The sequence below is a fragment of the Bombina bombina genome, chromosome 12 (assembly GCF_027579735.1).
Source record: "Bombina bombina isolate aBomBom1 chromosome 12, aBomBom1.pri, whole genome shotgun sequence".
NCBI classification, from domain to species: Eukaryota; Metazoa; Chordata; class Amphibia; order Anura; family Bombinatoridae; genus Bombina; species Bombina bombina.
Window position 1 is genome coordinate 38,608,907 of NC_069510.1, and position 24,697 is coordinate 38,633,603.

At 40.7% G+C, this 24,697-nt stretch overlaps 1 protein-coding gene across 8 annotated transcripts in view; it reads left to right on the forward strand.

The window, feature by feature from the left end:
- TRAF2 (TNF receptor associated factor 2) overlaps positions 1-24,697 on the forward strand; it is a 176,824-nt gene that overhangs the window by 121,567 nt on the left and 30,560 nt on the right. For 7 of the 8 annotated variants that reach the window (XM_053695783.1, XM_053695780.1, XM_053695781.1 and 4 more), the window contains 5 exons: positions 1,394-1,468; positions 3,324-3,683; positions 12,710-12,887; positions 19,833-19,981; positions 21,254-21,486. In XM_053695783.1, coding sequence (XP_053551758.1) covers positions 1,394-1,468; positions 3,324-3,683; positions 12,710-12,887; positions 19,833-19,981; positions 21,254-21,472 — 981 coding nt within the window. In that variant the 3' untranslated portion in view covers positions 21,473-21,486. Of the gene's footprint in view, positions 1-1,393; positions 1,469-3,323; positions 3,684-12,709; positions 12,888-19,832; positions 19,982-21,253; positions 21,487-24,697 lie in introns of those variants that run through there. The other variant, XM_053695785.1, reaches the window with a different exon arrangement.

Below are 24,697 nucleotides of genomic sequence, written 5' to 3' on the forward strand. Positions count from 1 at the left end.
AATATATGCTCTAAGATTAAAATTACAGCTTTTAATTTTTTGACTATCATGGTGCTTTAATACTTACTTGAGACTTTCATTATTTATTTTTTCCCCTTTTCCTACATTGTGAAATTTCCAATTTTCCTGAGTTTCTATGAAGTAATGGGTACTGCCATGTTAAAAAGTAGTTACCCCTTGTCTAGTCTCTTCTACTGAGGACAATGGAAGACAAAAAGTGTGCAAATGAAAACTTTTAAAATATAGCAATGCTAAATAAATGTTTTAAAATGATAAAATTACTTTAACATTTGTATATTCCACCAACCATTGTTTGCACAGTTGCACACTCTATAATATCCCTAATTGCCCTCAGAAGAAAAGATGAGATAAGAGAAACCTAGGTTTCAACATGGCAGTGCCTATTTCTTCTTCGTCCGCCAGCAGGGAGGTGTCAATCAACCCGATCGTACTCGATCGGGTTGAATTGTAGCGATTCCTGTCCGCCTGCTTTAGACCGCTGCTTCATAACTGCTATTTCTGGCGAGTCTGAAAACTCGCCAGAAACACGGGCCCACAAGCTCCATACGGAGCTTAATAAATGGGCCTCACTGAAACAAGTTATTCACAAGTGGTTCCCTTTGCCTGTGCTTTTCATGCGTTGCATGTGTCAGAAAGGTTAGGGACAAGGTAGGAAATTATGGCGCCATATCTATATCGATAGACACATATTAAAATAGTTTTTATTCTAAAACCATAGTTTAATTACCTGCTCTGTATGAACGTACTGAGATCCTCTCCTGACAGCCTCCTCTTCCACCCACACAAGTAAGGTCCGCCCAAGTCTGCCTAGCACAGACGCTGAAGCGCTGCAGTAAACCAGCCGTACCAGGCTAAAAATGTTATGTGTGTCTGGCGGGCAGCAGCATAAACCACCTGCAAAAGCAGGGCACCCAAGCCAGGGCGCCAGAGCTAAATTTTAAGGCACGAGTGGCATCCTGCATTACTGAGTTTTTGCTAGGAGCTAGAGCGTAACCCCCATTCAGCTACAGTAGAGAGGGTGTAACAGTGCCGCCCCAAAAAAATCTACCGCCCTAAGCACAGGCCTTGTTGGCCTAGGCCAAAATACGCCCCTGATCTGAATCATGAAAGAAAAAATTTGGGTTCAGTATCCCTTTAATCTTTGCTTTGAATACATCACTATGTCTATCATAAAACAATTAACCACAAAAATGTCATGTGGAAAAGTAGAGTCACAATCTGTAAAATTATTTAAGCCTCAGAATAAAAAAAACTGACAAATATATCATATTCTGTAAATCTATTTTTGAAGACGTCGGACTTGCAATTATACTACATACTGTTGCCATTATATTTGACGTGCCTAATAAAACTTGTGTGCCTTTTTCTTTAGCTCCAAGACCATGTTAAATCATGTGGGAGGTGTAAAGTGCCGTGCAGGTACCAGGTGGTTGGCTGTACAGAGCTGGTAAGTGGCCGTTTGCATTCTCTAGATATGAGATATTGGGGGTACTTTGCAGGCATAAGTGGTAGAGGTCTGAGTAATTTCAGGTGCATCTTCCACTTCAGATTGGGGACCTTCCTGCAAATGGACACATGGAGGGAATTTAAATATCTGCAGTAATTTAGCTGAGTTATACATTTCAGCTATGCAGTTAGCACAGGCTTCATCTTAAGCTGCAAGGTTAGTAAAGCATAGTCATTCTTTACTTACTTTATTTTATATATAGATTTATTTATTTATATATAGCTTGTTTACAGCGCAAAATGAAGTGTATTCAGGAGCTCTCTACTTGTAATCGCCCATGGCCTTGAAATTTACCTTGATACTCAGACTTAAAAATGAACAGATATTAGGCTCCATTTATTAAGCAGCGGATGCCCCATCATAAGACCGCTGCTCCTTAATTTGTCGATCGGGATGATTGACAGCCCCTGCTAGCAGTAAGCAGGGGCAGCATTGCACAAGCATTTCACCATAAATGCTTGTACAATGTTAATTTCCCTATTCAAATGTTACATTTTGTTTAACAAAAAAAAACATTCAAATGCTGTTTCTCATTGGGTCTGTGAGAATCAGCATTTGAATATTTTGATTTTCAGTTACGCTGAATGTTAAAGGGACATAATACTCATAGGCTAAATCACTTGAAAGAGATGCAGCATAGCTGTAAAAAGCCGACTAGAAAATATCACCTGAACATCTCTATGTAAAAAGGGAAGATATTTTACCTTAATATTTCTTCAGCTCACCAGAGTAAGTGCTCAGTGAACAGTTAGAGCTGTTGTAAAGCTCCAAATTGAAAAAAACAATAGCCAATCAGCATCAACAGTGCTAAGGTCATCCTTTGCTTTCCTGTGATCTAATGAGATTTCATTGAAATCTTGTGATATTTCATAGTAAACTTCCTGAAAGGGACAGTCTACTTGAAAATGTTTATTTTTTAAAAAGATAGATAATTCCTTTATTACTCATTCCCAAGATTTGCATAACCAATACGATTATATTAATACACTTTTTACCTCTGTGATTACCTTGTATCTAAACCTCTGCAGACTGCCCCCTTATCTCAGTTCTTTGAACAGACTTTCACAATGTTATCCGTATGACACACATGACCTAGCACTGTCTAACTGTGAAAAACTGTCAAAATGCACCAAGATAAGAAGGAGGTTTCAACAACTTAGAAATCAGTTTTTGAGCCTACCAAGGGTTAGCTTTCAACAAAGAATACCAAAAGAACAAAGCAATTTTGATGATAAAAATCAATTGGAAAGTTGTTTAAAATTGCATGCCCTATTCGAATCATGAACGTTTAATTTTGACTTGACTGTCCCTTTAAACTGAACAGAAAAATAACATGTCAGATGCACACTCCCTTGTAAGTCCTGGGACTAGCATTGTGATTGGTTGCTTAAAGTCACTTTACAGTGGAGTGTGAAATGAATACTTAAGAAACTTTGAGGCTATATATATATATATATATATATATATATATATATATATATATATATATATATATATATATATAGTGGTGGTATTCTGAAATTTTATGAACAGGCTCTTAAGAACTGGTGAAAACAGGCAGAATCCCTCCTCTGTGTCAAATTCCCACAAAACTCACAACTCCTACAATTTAACTACTGTCTCCTAACTTTTGTGATTGTTTAAAGATACATTTATCTATTTACAAATACTGTACCCATTTCTTACACATTAAAAAGGGGGTGGGGTTGGCTGGCTTATCAGTTCATTACCATTTACTGATACTGATATTTATGAAACCTTGATTTAAAGACAAAACATTCTATCCAAATCACAGGTGGAGAATGACAAGTGTATGGAACATGAAAATAAATTCTTGGCTGACCACCTGGCCAAAATATTGGATTTTGTACAGCAGCACGAAGCGGGGCGATCAGAGCTGTTGTATCGCATTAGCTTGTTGTCCGTGCAGGACAAACCAGCTGCCCTGGCCAGCCTGACGCCAACCAAAGACTTTGACTCTCGTAACCTGTCTGATCTCCTGCGACAATGTGACCTTCTGGAAAAGAAGTCCACAACGTTTGAGAATATTGTGTGTGTCCTTAACAGAGAGGTGGAAAGAACCACAATGGCAGCAGAAGAGTTCACAAAACAACACCGCCTGGATCAGGAAAAAATAGAAGTATTAAATGCCAAGGTGAGTGATTACAGACGTCATCTATAGAGTTTTACCCTTGTTTATCAAATCATTACTGTGCCAAGTTACTTTCTAATATCACTCTGGGGTCTTTAACTCTCTAACCTCACTTTGTGACACCTTTAATATCAGTGTTCTCCCCAGGACCTTTTTAGCGGGTGCCCCATTTGGTTGATTTTACTGACGACACGGCTGGCTTTATTGACCACCCGTCGAAAATTTTAGCCAATATTAAGCCAAAATTAGCCAGTATTAAAAAATTTCAATTTTTATTGTGCAAATTGTCATTAAATACATTTATGTCAAATTATGCAATTATTTTTTGCTTTCGATAGCTGAAAATGATAGAATATTAGAAAATATTACACTGCCCCCACCTGGCTACTTTATATATACCACCCGGCTGGCAACATTTTCTGTGGAGAAGACTGAATATACAGTATGTATAAGTGTCTGAAATGTCCAAGTTATGTTATTAAACCTCCCTTGTTCTGTCAAATTATGGGTCTGTAGACTGTGGGTTATGATCAGTTACTTTTGTTATTTGTTTTGTCTACTTTTCAATTTAACTCTGAAACGTGTGGGCTTTCCAATTTTAGGGGATTGGAAGTGCACAGCAGACTATACGAGCCTCACCCTGTTATATTTGTCACAGCCATTGTTTGTGACACTCTAGAGCAGAGCTTTCCAAACTTTTAATGTTGGTGACACACTTTTTAGACCTACATCATTTCGCGACACAGTAATTCAGTTGTACTAGCAAAAAGGAGGTTAAACTAACTTGTTTTAAGAGATATGGACACGTAAATACATTTAGTTATTATATAATTTATGTATAAGTAACAGTATGTATGTATGTGCAAGAATTTAAAAAAGTTTAATAACACCAATAACTACTTACTATTTTAATGGGATGTATGAGGTTCATGGGATGAACACGGTTTCTGAATATTTAGTGGAATATTAGAAAAAGACACTCACATTTTATCATCAAGCATTTTTAAGCTTCCACTTCCTATCCATATATCAAAAGCAGGAGCAGAAATGCACTACTGGGAGCTAGCTGCAAAAAAAACCCCACTGACTTCTGTCTTCAGCTCAGCATTTAAGCTGCTGCCCTCAGAGCTCAGTGAGTCCGATTGACTACTGCCCACACTGCAAACACACTGCTGTCCCACTCACTGACTACACATGCAGTCACAAGCCATTTAAGGAGACTACACGTGCAGTCACGAGCCGATGGAGGAGACTACACGTGCAGTCAGGAGCCAATGTGCTGCCAAAGCCGCCAATGGCAATAGTTTCAGTTCCCACTGAGCTGCGCCAATAGGTTAAGATGATCTGTGACCCCCTAGGTATCAATCACGTGTCAACCATGTGATATGAGTAGCAGGCAGGTGGAAAGTCAGAAACCAAAAAAAAATATTAAAAAAATTTGTGCTGAAGCAGGGACACACCTACACACTGCTGCCGACACACTAGTGTGTCCCGACACACAGTTTGGAAAGCACTGCTCTAGAGAAACATTCATATCTCTCCTTAATTGGTCTAAGTAGAGGAAAAAATATAAGGGAAACCTAGGTTACAACATGGCAGTGCCTACTGCTTTACACACACTAAATCTTCACACTTATTTTGCCAATTGTTAGAATTTAAAATAAAAATAATATATGTGTATGTGTATATATATATATATATAATATTCTCAGGGTAATCTTTACTCTGAATACATAAATGTGTCTAGCCTTACAAGTCGTGCACCAAATTCGTTTTTCACAATTACGAAAACACAGCGCGCGTTAAGGTTTTTGTGCATTTGGGGTTGCACAGGCATTAAAAGTTGCAAAATAACTTGTTTTGTGCACGCGTTAACCCGTGTAATCCATAAAGCCCAATTGCTTGTGTGTTCACGTAGTCCCCCATAGAAGTTAATGGAGAAGACAAATAGAAAATAAATAACAAAAACCCTAATTTGTTGCGCAAAGTCCATGACGTATTCTTCTCGAAAAGTGTACATGAAAATGCAAATATTTCATGTTGCAAGAATGTTTTGTTAATAGAATATGTTATATTTATTTCTAAATAAATCTCTCTATAGATGTGAAGATTTTTGGACAGATTATATATATATATATATATATATATATATATATATTCATAGCAAGATATGTATATGATTATATATATGTCTAGATATCTCGAAATCTATATGCAAATATCTCATTGAAAATCCAACAGATATTGTTTAATGTGCATAAGATTGCAATGTGAATTTTTTTCATTAACTCCAGTTAAACATATCTCAATACATATAAATCCATATTTCTCTATGCATGTGTATTTATGTTAATGTAAAATACCTGCGTAACACCCGAGATCTCCTATCTTTGAGCCCTTATAACTTTTGTGTGCAATATTTCTTCTGTTAAGTGTGATCAGTCCACGGGTCATCATTACTTCTGGGATATTACTCCTCCCCAACAGGAAGTGCAAGAGGATTCACCCAGCAGAGCTGCATATAGCTCCTCCCCTCTACGTCACTCCCAGTCATTCTCTTGCACCCAACGACTAGATAGGATGTGTGAGAGGACTATGGTGATTATACTTAGTTTTATATCTTCAATCAAAAGTTTGTTATTTTAAAATAGCACCGGAGTGTGTTATTATCTCTCTGGCAGAGTTTGAAGAAGAATCTACCAGAGTTTTTGTTATGATTTTAGCCGGAGTAGTTAAGATCATATTGCTGTTTCTCGGCCATCTGAGGAGAGGTAAACTTCAGATCAGGGGACAGCGGGCAGACGAATCTGCATAGAGGTATGTAGCAGTTTTTATTTTCTGACAATGGAATTGATGAGAAAATCCTGCCATACCGATATAATGTCATGTATGTATACTTTACACTTCAGTATTCTGGGGAATGGTACTTCACTAGAATTACACTGTAAGAAATACATAAAGCTGTTTAATAACTAGAGATTATGTTTAACGTTTTTGCTGGAATGTAAAATCGTTTTCATTTGCTGAGGTACTGAGTGAATAAATGTTTGGGCACTATTTTTCCACTTGGCAGTTGCTTAATCTGTTTTCTGACAGTTTCTGTTCTCCCTCACTGCTGTGTGTGAGGGGGAGGGGCCGTTTTTTGGCGCTTTTACTATGCATCAAATATTTCAGTCAGCAACTCATTGTATTCCCTGCATGATCCGGTTCATCTCTACAGAGCTCAGGGGTCTTCAAAACTTATTTTGAGGGAGGTAATTTCTCTCAGCAGAGCTGTGAGAATTATAGTTTGACTGAGATAAAAAACGTTTATTCTGTAATTTGTTTCCTGCTTTCAGAATTTGTTATCTTTGCTAATGGGATTAAACCTTTGCTAAAGTTGTGTTGTTTACAAGGATTGAGGCTATAACTGTTTCAATTTATTAATTTTCAACTGTCATAGATCTTCTGTGCTTCTTAAAAGCACAGTACGTTTTAATATTATTCTAATTGAATTGTATTTCCAAGTTGCAAGTTTATTTGCTAGTGTGTTAAACATGTCTGATTCAGAGGATGATACCTGTGTCATTTGTTGCAATGCCAAAGTGGAGCCCAATAGAAATTTATGTACTAACTGTATTGATGCTACTTTAAATAAAAATCAATCTGTACAAATTGAACAAATTTCACCAAACAACGAGGGGAGAGTTATGCCGACTAACTCGCCTCACGTGTCAGTACCTACATCTCCCGCTCAGAGGGAGGTGCGTGATATTGTAGCGCCGAGTACATCTGGGCGGCCATTACAAATCACATTACAGGATATGGCTACTGTTATGACTGAGGTTTTGGCTAAATTACCAGAACTAAGAGGTAAGCGTGATCACTCTGGGGTGAGAACAGAGTGCGCTGATAATATTAGGGCCATGTCAGACACTGCGTCACAGGTGGCAGAACATGAGGACGGAGAACTTCATTCTGTGGGTGACGGTTCTGATCCAAACAGACTGGATTCAGATATTTCAAATTTTAAATTTAAACTGGAAAACCTCCGCGTATTACTAGGGGAGATGTTAGCGGCTCTGAATGATTGTAACACAGTTGCAATACCAGAGAAAATGTGTAGGTTGGATAAATATTTTGCGGTACCGACGAGTACTGAGGTTTTTCCTATACCTAAGAGACTTACTGAAATTGTTACTAAGGAGTGGGATAGACCCGGTGTGCCGTTCTCACCCCCTCCGATATTTAGAAAAATGTTTCCAATAGACGCCACCACAAGGGACTTATGGCAAACGGTCCCTAAGGTGGAGGGAGCAGTTTCTACCTTAGCTAAGCGTACCACTATCCCGGTGGAGGATAGCTGTGCTTTTTCAGATCCAATGGATAAAAAGTTAGAGGGTTACCTTAAGAAAATGTTTGTTCAACAAGGTTTTATATTGCAACCCCTTGCATGCATTGCGCCGATCACGGCTGCAGCGGCATTCTGGATTGAGTCTCTGGAAGAGAACATTGGTTCAGTTACTCTGGACGACATTTCGGACAGGCTTAGAGTCCTTAAACTAGCTAATTCATTCATTTCGGAGGCCGTAGTACATCTTACTAAACTTACGGCGAAGAATTCAGGATTCGCCATTCAGGCACGCAGGGCGCTGTGGCTAAAATCCTGGTCAGCTGATGTTACTTCTAAGTCTAAATTGCTTAATATACCTTTCAAAGGGCAGACCTTATTCGGGCCCAGGTTGAAAGAGATTATCGCTGACATTACAGGAGGTAAAGGCCATGCCCTGCCTCAGGACAAAGCCAAAGCCAAGACTAGACAGTCTAATTTTCGTTCCTTTCGTAATTTCAAAGCAGGAGCAGCATCAACTTCCTCTGCACCAAAACAGGAAGGAGCTGTTGCTCGCTACAGACAAGGCTGGAAACCTAACCAGTCCTGGAACAAGGGCAAGCAGACTAGGAAACCTGCTGCTGCCCCTAAAACAGCATGAATTGAGGGCCCCCGATCCGGGATCGGATCTAGTGGGGGGCAGACTTTCTCTCTTCGCCCAGGCTTGGGCAAGAGATGTTCAGGATCCCTGGGCGCTAGAGATAATATCTCAGGGATACCTTCTGGACTTCAAATACTCTCCTCCAAGAGAGAGATTTCATCTGTCAAGATTGTCAACAATCCAGACAAAGAAAGAGGCGTTTCTACGCTGCGTACAAGAGCTCTTGTTAATGGGAGTAATCCATCCAGTTCCACGATCGGAACAGGGACAGGGGTTTTACTCAAATCTGTTTGTGGTTCCCAAAAAAGAGGGAACTTTCAGACCAATCCTGGACTTAAAGATCCTAAACAAATTCCTAAGAGTTCCATCGTTCAAGATGGAGACTATTCGGACAATTTTACCTATGATCCAAGAGGGTCAGTACATGACCACTGTAGATTTAAAAGATGCTTACCTTCACATACCGATTCACAAAGATCATTATCGGTACCTAAGGTTTGCCTTCCTAGACAGGCATTACCAGTTTGTGGCTCTTCCATTCGGATTGGCTACAGCTCCAAGAATCTTCACAAAGGTTCTGGGTGCTCTTCTGGCGGTACTAAGACCGCGGGGAATCTCGGTAGCTCCATACCTAGACGACATTCTGATACAAGCTTCAAGCTTTCAAACTGCCAAGTCTCATACAGAGTTAGTGCTGGCATTTCTAAGGTCACATGGATGGAAGGTGAACGAAAAGAAAAGTTCACTCGTTCCACTCACAAGAGTTCCCTTCCTGGGGACTCTTATAGATTCTGTAGAAATGAAGATTTACCTGACAGAGGACAGGCTAACAAGACTTCAAAGTGCTTGCCGCACCCTTCATTCCATTCAACACCCGTCAGTGGCTCAATGCATGGAGGTAATCGGCTTAATGGTAGCGGCAATGGACATAGTACCCTTTGCACGCTTACACCTCAGACCACTGCAACTGTGCATGCTAAGTCAGTGGAATGGGGATTACTCAGACTTATCCCCTTCTCTGAATCTGGATCAAGAGACCAGAAATTCTCTTCTATGTTGGCTTTCTCGGCCACATCTGTCCAGGGGGATGCCATTCAGCAGACCAGACTGGACAATTGTAACAACAGACGCCAGCCTTCTAGGTTGGGGTGCCGTCTGGAATTCTCTGAAGGCTCAGGGACAATGGAGTCAGGAGGAGAGTCTCCTGCCAATAAACATTCTGGAATTGAGAGCAGTTCTCAATGCCCTCCTGGCTTGGCCCCAGTTGACAACTCGGGGGTTCATCAGGTTTCAGTCGGACAACATCACGACCGTAGCTTACATCAACCATCAGGGAGGGACAAGAAGCTCCCTAGCTATGATGGAAGTATCAAAGATAATTCGCTGGGCAGAGTCTCACTCTTGCCACCTGTCAGCAATCCACATCCCGGGAGTGGAGAACTGGGAGGCGGATTTCTTAAGTCGTCAGACTTTTCATCCGGGGGAGTGGGAACTTCATCCGGAGGTCTTTGCCCAAATACTTCGACGTTGGGGCAAACCAGAGATAGATCTCATGGCGTCTCGACAGAACGCCAAGCTTCCTCGTTACGGGTCCAGATCCAGGGATCCAGGAGCAGTCCTGATAGATGCTCTGACAGCACCTTGGGACTTCAGGATGGCTTATGTGTTTCCACCCTTCCCGTTGCTTCCTCGATTGATTGCCAGAATCAAACAAGAGAGAGCATCAGTGATTCTAATAGCACCTGCGTGGCCACGCAGGACTTGGTATGCAGACCTGGTGGACATGTCATCCTGTCCACCTTGGTCTCTACCTCTGAAACAGGACCTTCTGATACAGGGTCCCTTCAAACATCAAAATCTAACTTCTCTGAAGCTGACTGCTTGGAAATTGAACGCTTGATTTTATCAAGACGTGGGTTTTCTGAGTCAGTTATTGATACCTTAATACAGGCTAGGAAGCCTGTTACCAGGAAGATTTACCATAAGATATGGCGTAAATACCTATATTGGTGTGAATCCAAAGGTTACTCTTGGAGTAAGGTTAGGATTCCTAGGATATTGTCTTTTCTACAAGAAGGTTTAGAAAAGGGTTTATCTGCTAGTTCTTTAAAGGGACAGATCTCAGCTCTGTCCATTCTGTTACACAAACGTCTGTCAGAAGTTCCTGACGTCCAGGCTTTTTGTCAGGCTTTGGCCAGGATTAAGCCTGTGTTTAAAACTGTTGCTCCACCATGGAGTTTAAACCTTGTTCTTAATGTTTTACAGGGCGTTCCGTTTGAACCCCTTCATTCCATTGATATAAAGTTGTTATCTTGGAAAGTTCTATTTTTAATGGCTATTTCCTCGGCTCGAAGAGTCTCTGAATTATCAGCCTTACATTGTGATTCTCCTTATTTGATTTTTCATTCGGATAAGGTAGTCCTGCGTACTAAACCTGGGTTCTTACCTAAGGTAGTTACTAACAGGAATATCAATCAAGAGATTGTTGTTCCTTCTTTATGCCCAAATCCTTCTTCAAAGAAGGAACGTCTACTGCACAACCTGGATGTAGTCCGTGCTCTAAAATTTTACTTACAGGCAACTAAGGAATTTCGACAAACGTCTTCTCTGTTTGTCATTTACTCTGGGCAGAGGAGAGGTCAAAAAGCTTCCGCTACCTCTCTTTCTTTTTGGCTTCGTAGCATAATTCGTTTAGCTTATGAGACTGCTGGACAGCAGCCTCCTGAAAGAATTACAGCTCATTCTACTAGAGCTGTGGCTTCCACTTGGGCCTTCAAGAATGAGGCCTCTGTTGAACAGATTTGCAAGGCTGCAACTTGGTCTTCGCTTCATACTTTTTCCAAATTTTACAAATTTGACACTTTTGCTTCATCGGAGGCTATTTTTGGGAGAAAGGTTCTTCAGGCAGTGGTTCCTTCTGTATAAAGAGCCTGCCTATCCCTCCCGTCATCCGTGTACTTTTGCTTTGGTATTTGTATCCCAGAAGTAATGATGACCCGTGGACTGATCACACTTAACAGAAGAAAACATAATTTATGCTTACCTGATAAATTCCTTTCTTCTGTAGTGTGATCAGTCCACGGCCCGCCCTGTTTTTAAGGCAGGTAAATATTTTTTAATTTATACTCCAGTCACCACTTCACCCTTGGCTTTTCCTTTCTCGTTGGTCCTTGGTCGAATGACTGGGAGTGACGTAGAGGGGAGGAGCTATATGCAGCTCTGCTGGGTGAATCCTCTTGCACTTCCTGTTGGGGAGGAGTAATATCCCAGAAGTAATGATGACCCGTGGACTGATCACACTACAGAAGAAAGGAATTTATCAGGTAAGCATAAATTATGTTTTTTTTATATATATATATATATTTTAGTAGACAATGTTAATATGAGTGTAAGTGTACTTAATAATGTATTTTTGAAGGGTTTTGTGAAACTTTTATGTTGCGGAAAACTGTTCACTATAGCTCTTCGAGTGCGGAAAGAATTGTTGCGTAAAAGATTTTTAAAGACTTGTAATATCAGGGCAATGAAAATTGCTTGCGAAAAGACCATATTGTGTCTGGAAAAGACATACCGCACGACTTGTAATCTTGCCCTTAGTGTTTATGACTTTTAGACTTTTTGAATTCAAAGTCATTACAATCCAACATAAATCCAGTACCTTGTTATCATGAGGTTTTGGAGTGGCTTTACACTTTGTGAAATAAGACAGTGCAGATCAGGTTTATATAAAAAAAAAAAATCTAATTTACTTCCATTACCAAAATGTGCAAACTTTTTATATACACACTGTCTGAGGCACCTGCTCCTACTGAGCATGTGCAAGAGTGCACAGTGTTTACAGATATGCATATTGTGATTGGCTGATGGCTGTCACATGATACAGGGGGAGGAAAATGGAATCACGTTTGAAATTTGCCAAGAACAAATCTAATAGTCATTTGAAATTCAAAGTAAGTTCTATTGCATTGTCTTTTTATTTTGTGTATGTTGATTATGCAACTGCAAAAGTATTTACTGGTCCTTTAAAGCAATCCTTACAAATTCTATCCATGTTATTAGGTCCGACAGTTGGAAAGATCCTTGGGTCAGAAGGAGTTAACGATAACAGATATGGAACGACGGCTACAGGAAACAGAACTGTCTACCTACGATGGCATATTTATATGGAAGATCACAGAATTTAACAAAAAACGGCAAGAGGCCATTGTTGGCCGGTGTCCTGCTTTGTTTTCTCCACGTAAGTGATCATTTTCGAAGACAACATTGTTACAAATCACTGCCCTATATTTGTTATGCTCTCTAGTCTTGCCTGGGAAATATAAAGGCCTTTGTTACATGTGGCGCTGTATGTTGTGCAAGATACTGCGAGCAACTGTGCGCTCGTATTATAAATAAAGTTACCAGTGATACCCATTGTCAAGTTACCAGAAACTTACCAGTATCAAGCTCGAGAAATGCAAATCACCAATACAATGGCCATTCAGCTGGTCCATATCTTACAATACAGATGTTTGTATCAATACCGTTGTACAGTGTTAAATGAGTCGCAGTTTACATGTGTAAAATGAACCTTCTTCACTTCTTAAAGGGACGTGAACATTTTTTTTCTTACATGATTCAGATAGAGCCTACAATTTACTTCTATTATCAAATTTGCTTCATTCTCCTGATATCCTTTGTTGAAGGAGCTGAATACATCAGGTGAGCCAAAGAGAAGAGGCATATATGTGCATTCACTAATCTGCAGCTAGCTCACAGTAATCGATTGATGCTCCCGAGTCTACCTAGGTATGCTTTTCAAGAAAAGATACCAACAGAATGAAGAACATTTGGTAATAGAAGTCAATTGGAAAGTTGTTTAAAATTGTATTCTCTATCTGAACCAGGAAAGAAAAAAAATTGGATTTAATAACTAAAGAATATCAAAACTTGTAAATGAATTATCATACATTTTGAGCTGGGGCATTATGGGTATACAGTATATTTGTGTATTATGCATTTTTTTCTAACTGACGTTTTGGTCTAGAAACAATATCAACAATACAGGATATTAGTATCTCTCATGGCTACAGCTTTATTTATTTTTTATTTGTGGGACGTTTCAATATTTCTCACACTGTAAAAGAAGTTTTGTAAAAATGGCACAATTTCTAGCTTTGAAACGAATGAGTCGCTTCATTCTCACAAAATGGAAAGTTCTTACTGCATAGGCTGGGATTGCAGTATCCTGTTCTGTATAGTGAGAAATTTAAGTTCAGTCATGTCAGATTCACCTTCCCTTGCAAGTCCCAGGACAAGCTTGCTGATTGGATATTTAAAGTCCCTTACAGTGGGGTGTGGGGAAATTGTGAGAGAAAATATATTCCTTGAACTGAATAGGAAAACAACATGACTGTGCCTGCATATGCCAGAATCATAATCCCTTGCAAATCCTGGGACTAGCATAATGATTGGCTGCTTAAAATAATTTTACAGTGGGGTGTGAATATTTAGGAAATGTTGAGGTAAAATATCTTTTTCTTTTTTACATAGAGAAAGTTCAAGTGATATTTTCCAGTCAACTTTTAACAGATGTTCCGCATAACTTTTAAGTGCTTCAACATTTGGACATACTTTTTACTCTAGAATGTCTATTTGTAGAATATATCACAAACATTCACAATATAATTAGACTGAGATTTATATTTATCTGTATATTGTATAACATTTGCTGATGAAGTGTGGAAATAATATGCCCCCTTTCTCTAGTTTAATCTGCATGGATGTTCCTTTAGCTGTAAATGTAATATGATTTGGCTAAATATACAAGGTTTATAGTAAACTATTATAATAGACATTTCCTGCTGAGCAAGTTGTGTTCTTACCAGGGTTAGAGTTAGCTCTGTTGGTCTAATGCAGAAAGGCTCCCTAAACATTTCTTTCCTTCCATAAGGCAGGGAGAGTCCACAACTTCATTCCTTACTGTTGGGAAATACAACACATGGCCACCAGGAGGAGGCTTAAATATCCCTCCCACTTCCCCTATCCCCCAGTCATTATTTGCTTTTCGTCACTATAGGAGGTGGCAGAGAAGTGTCAGAAGATTTGGATAGTCCTGTAATGGGTATGTTCCCTTCAAGAAAGGACTGGAGTTTTAAGTAATCATGTCAACCTCTTAGTGAGAGTATTGATGAAAGTTAGAGTCTGGAGAAGCAGGGAAAGTTTTTCTGCGAACCCATCCAGACTGTCACGTAACAGCTCTTGAGCAATCAGTGTTGACGAGTTTCACTGCGAGTCTGGAGAAGCAGGGAAAGTTTTTCTGCGAACCCATCCAGACTGTCACGTAACAGCTCTTGAGCAATCAGTGTTGACGAGTTTCACTGCTTGCTGCTACACACTCAAGTCAATGTCAGAGCGTTGCTGCAAGACTGTCACACTTGAGAGGCTTTGCCTGTTCTACAGCATGAATCATGGAGGGTAAGACCGTTTTATATATATATATACACTTTTGCTATACAGGGTCACAGGGTTAATGTGAGAGTTTTTTGAGCTCATAGACTGTGTGCTTTTGGCTTGGAACAAACAGGTTTCACTTTTGTATTTGAGTGTTGCGCAGCTTATAATAGTTTAGCGCCTTTTTCATAGCAGGGGAAGTCCTGACCTACGCACCACGTGACCGGGTGCGGTCTTTTCATTTTCCTATGATCCTGCTGCAGACATCACTCCTAAGGAGATCATTTTCACTGTTAGCTGTCTGGGTCTAGGAGGTAGTGAGTGCCACAGCCATTGGGATTATAAAGGTGCAGTTTTTTTTAATATAAGCGTTTTTTTGTCTGTCTTTCTGTGGATATATACTTTGCTATGGAGGACTCTGATACTACATTAAAAGGTTCCGCTCCTTCTGTACTGATTAATAATTCCTGTTTATATTGTGAGGAGGCCGTGGTTTGCCCACCTGCTCAATTTTGTTCCATTTGCCTAAGCACTGTTCTAAAGTCTAAGAAGGGAGACAAGCCTGCTAATACTCGTTGCGCTATTAGCCCCTCTTAGCCGTCTACCTCTCAGGAATCTGTGTCCAGAGAGATTACTACCCTATCTACATTACCCGCTTCACATGCAGTTCCCCGTGGCTCAACTAATCCTCCATCTGGAGGGGGCTTTTTTCCTGCGGACTTTACTGCGCAGTTACAATCGGCGGTGTCTACGGCCCTGAGTGCCTTACCTCCCTCTACCAAACGTAAGAGAAAGGTTAAACATAGTACTCCTGACCTAGAGTCATCTAAATATTTGTCGAATTTAGCTACTATGTCCCAGCTATTCGAGGATGAGTTAACCTCTGTAACTTTAGTCGGAAACTTCAGTTTCTAAACCTCCTTCAGCGGAGGAACCCTCCTTTAATAAAAAATGTAGATGCTTAATTTTAAATCTAAAGGAGGTTCTGTCTACACTACAGATTCCAGAGGCTAAACTCCCTGAGGAACCTAATATCCCTAAATAAGACAGGGTTTATGAAGACAGGAAGGTCCCTCTGACTTTTCCTGTGCCAGTTAAAATGGTGAACATTATTAGTAACAAATGGGAAATAATAGGAACTTCTTTTTCCCCCTCGTCTAATTATAAAAAATGATTTCCTGGTCCCTGACTCTCAATTAGATTTGTGGGGCTCCATCCCTAAGGTGGATGGCGCTATTTTTACGCTGGAGGATAGTTCTTCTTTTAGAGAGCCTATGGATAAGAAAATAGAAATTTTTCTGAGGAAGATGTTTCAACATACAGGGTTTTTATTTCAACTGGCAGCAGCTGTAGCCGCGGTTGCTGGAGCAGCTACCTACTGGTGCGACACTCTGTCGTAGCTCACTGAGGTGGAAACTCCCCTCAAGGATATTCAGGAGAGAATTAAAGCTCTGAGAATTGCTAACTCCTTCATCTGTGACACAAATATGCAGAGACTTCTGGCTTTGCGGTCCTAGCCCGCCGGGCTCTCTAGTTGAAGTCTTGGTCTGCTGATATGACTTCTAAATCCAGACTTCTTTCCTTTCAAGGGGAATATTTTATTCAGTCCAGGGCTGGACTCCATTATTTCTACGGTTACTGGAGGGAAAGGTGCCTTCCTACCACAGGATAAGAAGAATAGACCTAAGGGATGGCAATTGTCCATCGGTTCTGACAAATCACAACAACAGCAATCCTCATCCAAGTCCGAGCAGCTCAAGAGTACTTGGAAGCCGGCTCCGTCTTGGAATAAGTGTAAACAGATTTAGAAGCCAGCCGAGAACAAATCGGCATGAAGGTGCAGCCCCCGATCCGGGATCGTATTGAGTAGGGGGCAGACTGCCTCCTTTTACAGACGCTTGGTTCCAGGATGTACAGGATCCCTGGGTCCTGGAGGTTTTATCTCAGGGATACAGGATAGGATTCAAATCTCATCCGCCCAGGGGCAGATTCCTACTCTCCAGACTGTCTACAAAACCAGAAAAGAGGACTGCCTTTTTAGGTTGCGTACGGGATCTCTCCTCTCTAGGAGTAATTGTCCCGGTACCTACAGCAGAAAGAGGCTTGGGGTTTTATTCAAACCTTTTTGTGGTTCCAAAAAAGAAGGTAACTTTTTTCCAATTCTGAACTTAAAGTGCCTAAACAAGTTTCTGAGTGTTCCCTCTTTCAAGATATACACAGTACGGTCAATCCTTCCTCAGGAAGGACAGTTTATGACCACAATAGACCTGAAGGATGCATACCTTCACGTTCCGATACACAGGTTTGCCTTTCTGGACCAGCACTTCCAGTTTATAGCTCTTCTGTTTGGCCTAGCTACTGCTCCAAGGATATTTTTGAAGGTTCTGGGGCTCTTCTAGCCGTTGCCAGAACACAAGGTATTGCAGTAGCGCCGTACCTGGACGATATCTTGGTACATGCACCATCTTTTCGTCTAGCGGAAGAACACTCAGAGTCCCTTCTCAGTCTTTTTCGTTCACATGGATGGAAGATAAACTTGGAAAAGAGTTCTCTTACTCCAAGTACAAGGGTGAATTTCCTGGGGACAATAATAGACCCCATATCCATGAGAATATTTCTCACAGATCAGAGATGTTGCAAGACAATTACTGCATGTCTTGCCTTCCAGGCCTCCTTGAGACCATCAGTGGACCAGTGTATGGAGGTGATTGGACTCATGGTGTTCTGTATCAACATCATTCCCTTTGCCAGATTCTGTCTCAGACCCTTACTACTATGCATACTGAGACAATGGAACGGCGACCATTCAGATCTGTCACCAAATTGTGCTGGACAACCTGTCGAGAGACTCACTCTCTTAGTGGCTCTTTCCAAATCATCTCTCCCATGGCACGTTCTTCTTGAGACCGTCCTGGGAGATTGTGACTACGGACGGAAGCCTTTCCAGATGGGGAGCCGTTTTGGGGTGCCAAGAAGGCAAAAGGGCTGTGGACTCAGGAGGAGTCCTCCCTTCCGATCAATGTATTGAAACTCTGGGCAATCTTCAATGCCTTGAAGGCTTGGCCCCTTCTGGGTTCGTCCCAGTTTATCAGATTCCACTCAGACAATATAACCTCGGTTGCCTACATCAACCATCAGGGGGGAACAAGAAGTCCCTTGGCGATGAGAGATGTATCTCAGATACTAGAGTGGGCGGAGACTCACAAATGTACGCTGTCAGCAATCCACATTCCGGGTGTGGACAACTGGGAAGCAGACTTCCTCAGCAGGAAATCCTTTCACCCAGAGGAATAGTCTCTCCACCCCAAGGTGTTTGCAAGATATGCAGTGAGTGGAGGACTCCAGAGATAGATCTCATGGCATCCTGCCTCAATACCAAGCTACCCAGGTACGGGTCGAGGTTGAGGGATCCTCAGGCGGAACTGATAGATGCCCTATCAGTACCATGGAGGTTGAGACTCATATCTTTTTCCTCCATTACCGCTTCTCCCTCGTGTGGTGGCTCGCATCAAGCAGGAGCGAGCATCAGTGATTTTGATTGTTCTATTGTGACCGCGAAGGACGTGGTTTTCGGATCTGGTGGGGATATCCTCATCTCCTTAGTGGAGGTTACCTTGTCATAGAGATCTGCTGATACAGGATCAGCCTCCTGAGAGGATAACAGCTCATTCCACTAGAGCAGTGGCTTCCTCTTGGGCTTTTAAGAACAAAGCCTCTATGGATCAGATTTGTAAGGCGGCTACTTGGTCCTCCTTACATACGTTTTCTAAATTTTACAAGTTTGATGTGTTTGCTTCGGCTGAAGCAGCTTTCAGGAGAAATGTTTTGCAGGCTGTGGTGCTAACAGAATAGGGTCTGCCTCTTTTTTGTACCCTCCCATTATTCCTTAAGTGTCCTCTGGAGCTTGGGTATAGTTTTCCCAAAAGTAAGGAATTAAGTTGTGGGCTCTCCCTGCCTTATGGAAGGAAAACATAATTTATGTTAACCAGAGAAATTCCTTTTCTTCCTGGCAGGGAGAGTCCACTACTCTGTCCATAATTTATTTTTGTTGGGCGGCTCCCTTTTTATATTATTTCTTCTGGCACCTTTATACCCTGATGTTTCTCCTACTTTTCCTTGTTCCCTCGGCAGAATGACTGGGGGATAGGGGAAGTGGGAAGGATATTTAAGCCTTTGGCTGAGTGTCTTCGCCTCCTCCTGGTGGCCAGGTGTTGTATTTCCCAACTTTAAGGAATGAAGTCATGCAGGCCCATTTATCAAAGGGCTTGCAGACCTGATCCGACACTGCGGATCAGGTCCGCAAGACCTCGCTAAATGCGGAGAGCAATACGCTCTCCGCATTTAACATTGCACCAGCAGCTCACAAGAGCTGCTGGTGCAACGCCGCCCCCTGCTGACTCGCGGCCAATCGGCCGCCAGGAGGGAGGTGTCAATCAACCCGATCGTATTCGATCGGGTTGATTTCCGGCAATTCCTTTCCGCCTGCTCAGAGCAGGCGGACAGGGTTATGGAGCAGCGGTCTTTGTGACCGCTGCTTCATAAGTTGTGTTTCTGGCGAGTCTGAAGACTCGCCAGCAACACGGCCCTTCATGCTCTGTACGGAGCTTGATAAATGGGCCTGATAGACTCTCCCTGCCAGGAAGGAAAGGAATTTATCTGGTAAGCATAAATTATGTTTTTCATGATCTACTGTAAAACAATATCTCTGATCAACTGAAGAATAATTTATATGGTTCTATCCCATGTTTAGCTTTCTATACAAACAAATACGGCTACAAAATGTGTCTCCGGGTCTACCTAAATGGTGATGGCACAGGACGGGGAACACACATATCTCTCTTCTTCGTGGTGATGAGGGGGCCCAGCGATGCCTTGTTGCGTTGGCCTTTTAATCAGAAGGTCAGTTATTCACCTAAAAGTGGACTCATTCAATGCTGAAAGCTAAAACTGTCATTCAAACATGGTCCTGCTCAAAGGGATAGAAAACTTACACTTTTTCCTTAATGATTCAGATAGAGCATATGATTTTAAACAACTTTCCAATTATCTCTATTATCATTTTTTTTTATTCTTTTGGTATCTTTTGTTGAAGGAGCAGCAATGCACAACTGGAAACTAGCTGAGCGAATGACAAGAGACATTAAAGTGCAGCCACCACTTAGCAGCTCCTGAGCCTTTTTCTATCAAAGGATATTAACAGAACAAAACAAATTAGATAATAGAAGTAAATTGCATGCTCTATGTGTATTTATTTATATCAATATTATATCTGTGTACAGTATAGTGTCACTCAGCCACAAACTAGCAGCAAATAGATATTTTTTTCTGCAATGATAAGCAGCCAAGTCTAATATACAGGCTGAGAGTGTAAGAATGAGTAAGCACACTCTTATGCTGTTACAGACATTATAGATTGGTAGATTCTGATGATAGATCACACATCTACTTAGTACCAGTATTTTTGTTTACAGTTTCTTATGCAAGAAGCGTTTCTGTATTTATGAACCTTTCCTCTAGAGTCTAAAACTCTGGTTTTTCAAACTTGTGCTCAGGCCTCCATAACAGGCCAGAGTTTCACCATATCTGAACTGGAACACAGGTGAAATAATCAGATGGGTACTAACCCGTTCTTACCCAGGAGGTAATCCTGAAAATATGGCCTGTTAGTAAGTCCTGATGACAGGTTTGAAAACCAGTGCTCTAAAATAATGCTATCGCAAATTGCTTATATGTTTGCGACCCTCTAATACTCTTGTTTCCCTTAAAGGGACATGAAACCTAAATATTTTCTTTCAGATACAGCATAAAATTATAAACACCTTTCCAATGTCCTTCAATTTTGCTTCATTTTCTTCGTATAATTTATTGAAGAAGCAGCAGTGCATTTCTGAGAGCTATCTGAACACATTGATAAGCCAATCACAAGAGGCACCCACCAATCAGCCGCTAGCTCCTGACCCTACGTAGGTATGCTTTTCAACAAAGGATACCAAGAGAATGAAGCAAATTAGATAATAGAAGTTAATTTGAAGGTTGTTTAAGATAGTATGCTCTATTGCAATCATAAAAGAACATTTTGGGGTTTCATGACCCTTTAAGGTTTAGACAGCCATGCTAACTACATATCCAGCTATGTAGTATGTTATCATTAAATATCTGTTCTGGTTTCAGGTCACTTTGATGTTACTGGATCAAAACAACCGTGAACATGTCATTGATGCCTTCAGACCAGATATCACTTCCTCTTCCTTCCAGCGGCCAGTCAGTGACATGAATATTGCCAGTGGCTGTCCGCTTTTCTGTCCTCTTTCCAAACTGGAAAACAAGAATTCTTATATCCGTGAGGATACAATGTTTATTAAAGCCATAGTTGACCTTACAGGCCTCTAGCATTGTGAAAATGACATCACACTATCTTTATGACCCCGAGTCCTAAAAACCCAGTTAGCTACCATGTTCATTATAGCACGTGTATTTAGAAGTTAGTTTAGTTACCACATTCATTAAGAACACATGTATTTCGTTTTTTGAGGAATTAGTCATTTTCTTCTAGAGAATAGAAGAGTGCTGATCAAGAGGTTCAGGATTTTTTGCTGGGTACCATTGGGGGGCTAAAACCAGGTAATGTGATGTGTCGTCTAGTAATTAATGGAGATCTGTGAGTAACAGATCTCCATGAATTACTAGATAACAGTTTGATGAAAGGTCCAAGGAGGATCTTGTGTAACGTCAAACTGTTAAACATCGATGTGATCATTGACAAAAAGAGTTGGATTTTAATGTGCTACATTTTTGGATAAATTATGGGCATAAGAAATTTGAATCCACAACAAAATTGTAAGTGAACTAATACGTCACCAATCTCATTTTACCATGATCTATAACGTGTACCTATCCCATGTCTGACCAGGTTTTCTGCATGTTTGAGAAAATTCTCTCCTTTATAACCCATTAGATTGCAATTCCCTTGGAATCTGTTTAATTGGTGACTGCACATATATGCCTCTTGTGATTGGCTCACCAGATATGTTTAGCTAGCTCCAAGTAGTGCACTGCTGCTCCTTCAACAAAGGATACTAACTGAATGAAGCCAATTTGATAACATGAATAAATTGGAAAGTTGTTTCAAATTGTATGCGCTACCTGGCTCATGAAACAATGTCCTTTAGAGGCCAGTTCCCAGTAGTGCATTGTGCTCCTGAGCCTACCTAAGTATGCTTTTCAACAAAGCATACAGATTGAACAAAATCAAATTAGATTATAGAAGTAAATTGGAAAGTTCTTTAAAAATCAATTTTCATTCTGAAACATGAAAGTTTAATTTGGAAGTTACTGTCCCTTTAAAAACCTCTCACACATAATTATTATACACATATCTGTTTTCGTGTAGAAAACAGAATCGCTAGGGCACCCTGGAAAATCAGGCTGTCCCTGCCTTGCCTTGGGATTAGTGGTGCTTCACAAGCCATAGATAGCGGATACTAAATGTGGTTGGTAGAACTTCCTACTCTAGTGGGGAATATCCGTGGAGAGAGCCCCCTATGTGTCCCTTCTCTCCCCTCTAATATTATTGCTTTTACCACCAATTCATCTGTAACTTGCACTTTCCTGATGGGAATCTGGTTATGGAATAAACAATAACTTTCTCATGGCCCAGCTATTGGAGACGCTCCTTCAGCTTAGAATTTTATTTAGTGGAAATCTTATTGTACTATAAGAGTACAATCCTATAGAGCTTTAAGCTCCCTAAGGCAGGGAATTTAAAGTTAATTTATAGCCTATCAAACATTCAGTCTCCCTACTGGCTTTTCAGCAATGCTAACCCAACTATCACTGAAGAGGAGAGAATATTCCAAATGTGCAGAAAACCTAGATAGAGGAGAGGACATTTTGAACAACAGATTATTTAAGCTACCGATAAAGGGGTATAGCACACAAACACTTAAAGGGACACTAAACCCAAATGTTTTCTTTCATGATTCAGATAGAGCAGCAATTTCTCCAACATAGGTGTGTCCGGTCCACGGCGTCATCCTTACTTGTGGGATATTCTCTTCCCCAACAGGAAATGGCAAAGAGCCCAGCAAAGCTGGTCACATGATCCCTCCTAGGCTCCGCCTACCCCAGTCATTCTCTTTGCCGTTGTACAGGCAACATCTCCACGGAGATGGCTTAGAGTTTTTTAGTGTTTAACTGTAGTTTTTATTATTCAATCAAGAGTTTGTTATTTTAAAATAGTGCTGGTATGTACTATTTACTCTGAAACAGAAAAGAGATGAAGATTTCTGTTTGTATGAGGAAAATGATTTTAGCAACCGTTACTAAAATCCATGGCTGTTCCACACAGGACTGTTGAGAGGAATTAACTTCAGTTGGGGGAACAGTGAGCAGTCTTTTGCTGCTTGAGGTATGACACATTCTAACAAGACGATGTAATGCTGGAAGCTGTCATTTTCCCTATGGGATCCGGTAAGCCATTTTTATTCAGATAGTAAATAAGGGCTTCACAAGGGCTTATTAAGACTGTAGACATTTTCTGGGCTAAATCGATCATATTTACACATATTTAGCCTTGAGGAATCATTTAATCTGGGTATTTTTTGTAAAATAATATCGGCAGGCACTGTTTTAGACACCTTATTCTATAGGGGCTTTCCCTAATCATAGTCAGAGCCTCATTTTCGCGCCGGTATGGCGCACTTGTTTTTGAGAACAGCATGATATGCAGCTGCATGTGTGTGGAGCTCTGATACATAGAAAAGTCTTTCTGAAGGCATTATTTGGTATCGTATTCCCTTTTGGGCTTGGTTGGGTCTCAGCAAAGCAGATTCCAGGGACTGTAAAGGGGTTAAATATAAAAACGGCTCCGGTTCCGTTATTTTAAGGGTTAAAGCTTCCAAATTTGGTGTGCAATACTTTTAAGGCTTTAAGACACTGTGGTGAAATTTTGGTGAATTTTGGACAATTCCTTCATACTTTTTCGCAATTGCAGTAATAAAGTGTGTTCAGTTTAAAATTTAAAGTGACAGTAACGGTTTTATTTTAAAACGTTTTTTGTGCTTTGTTATCAAGTTTATGCCTGTTTAACATGTCTGAACTACCAGATAGATTATGTTCTGACTGTGGGGAAGCCAAGGTTCCTTCTCATTTAAATAGATGTGATTTATGTCATAAAAAATGTAGAAATGATGCCCAAGATGATTCCTCAAGTGAGGGGAGTAAGCATGGTACTGCATCATCCCCTCCTTCGTCTACACCAGTCTTGCCCATACAGGAGGCCCCTAGTACATCTAGCGCGCCAATACTCCTTACTATGCAACAATTAACGGCTGTAATGGATAATTCTATCAAAAACATTTTAGCCAATATGCCCACTTATCAGCGAAAGCGCGACTGCTCTGTTTTAGAAAATACTGAAGAGCATGAGAACGCTGATGATTTTGTTTCTGAAGGGCCCCTACACCAGTCTGAGGGAGCCAGGGAGGTTTTGTCTGAGGGAGAAATTTCAGATTCAGGAAAAATTTCTCAACAAGCTGAACCTGATGTGATTACTTTTAAATTTAAGTTGGAACATCTCCGCGCTCTGCTTAAGGAGGTGTTATCCAATTTGGATGA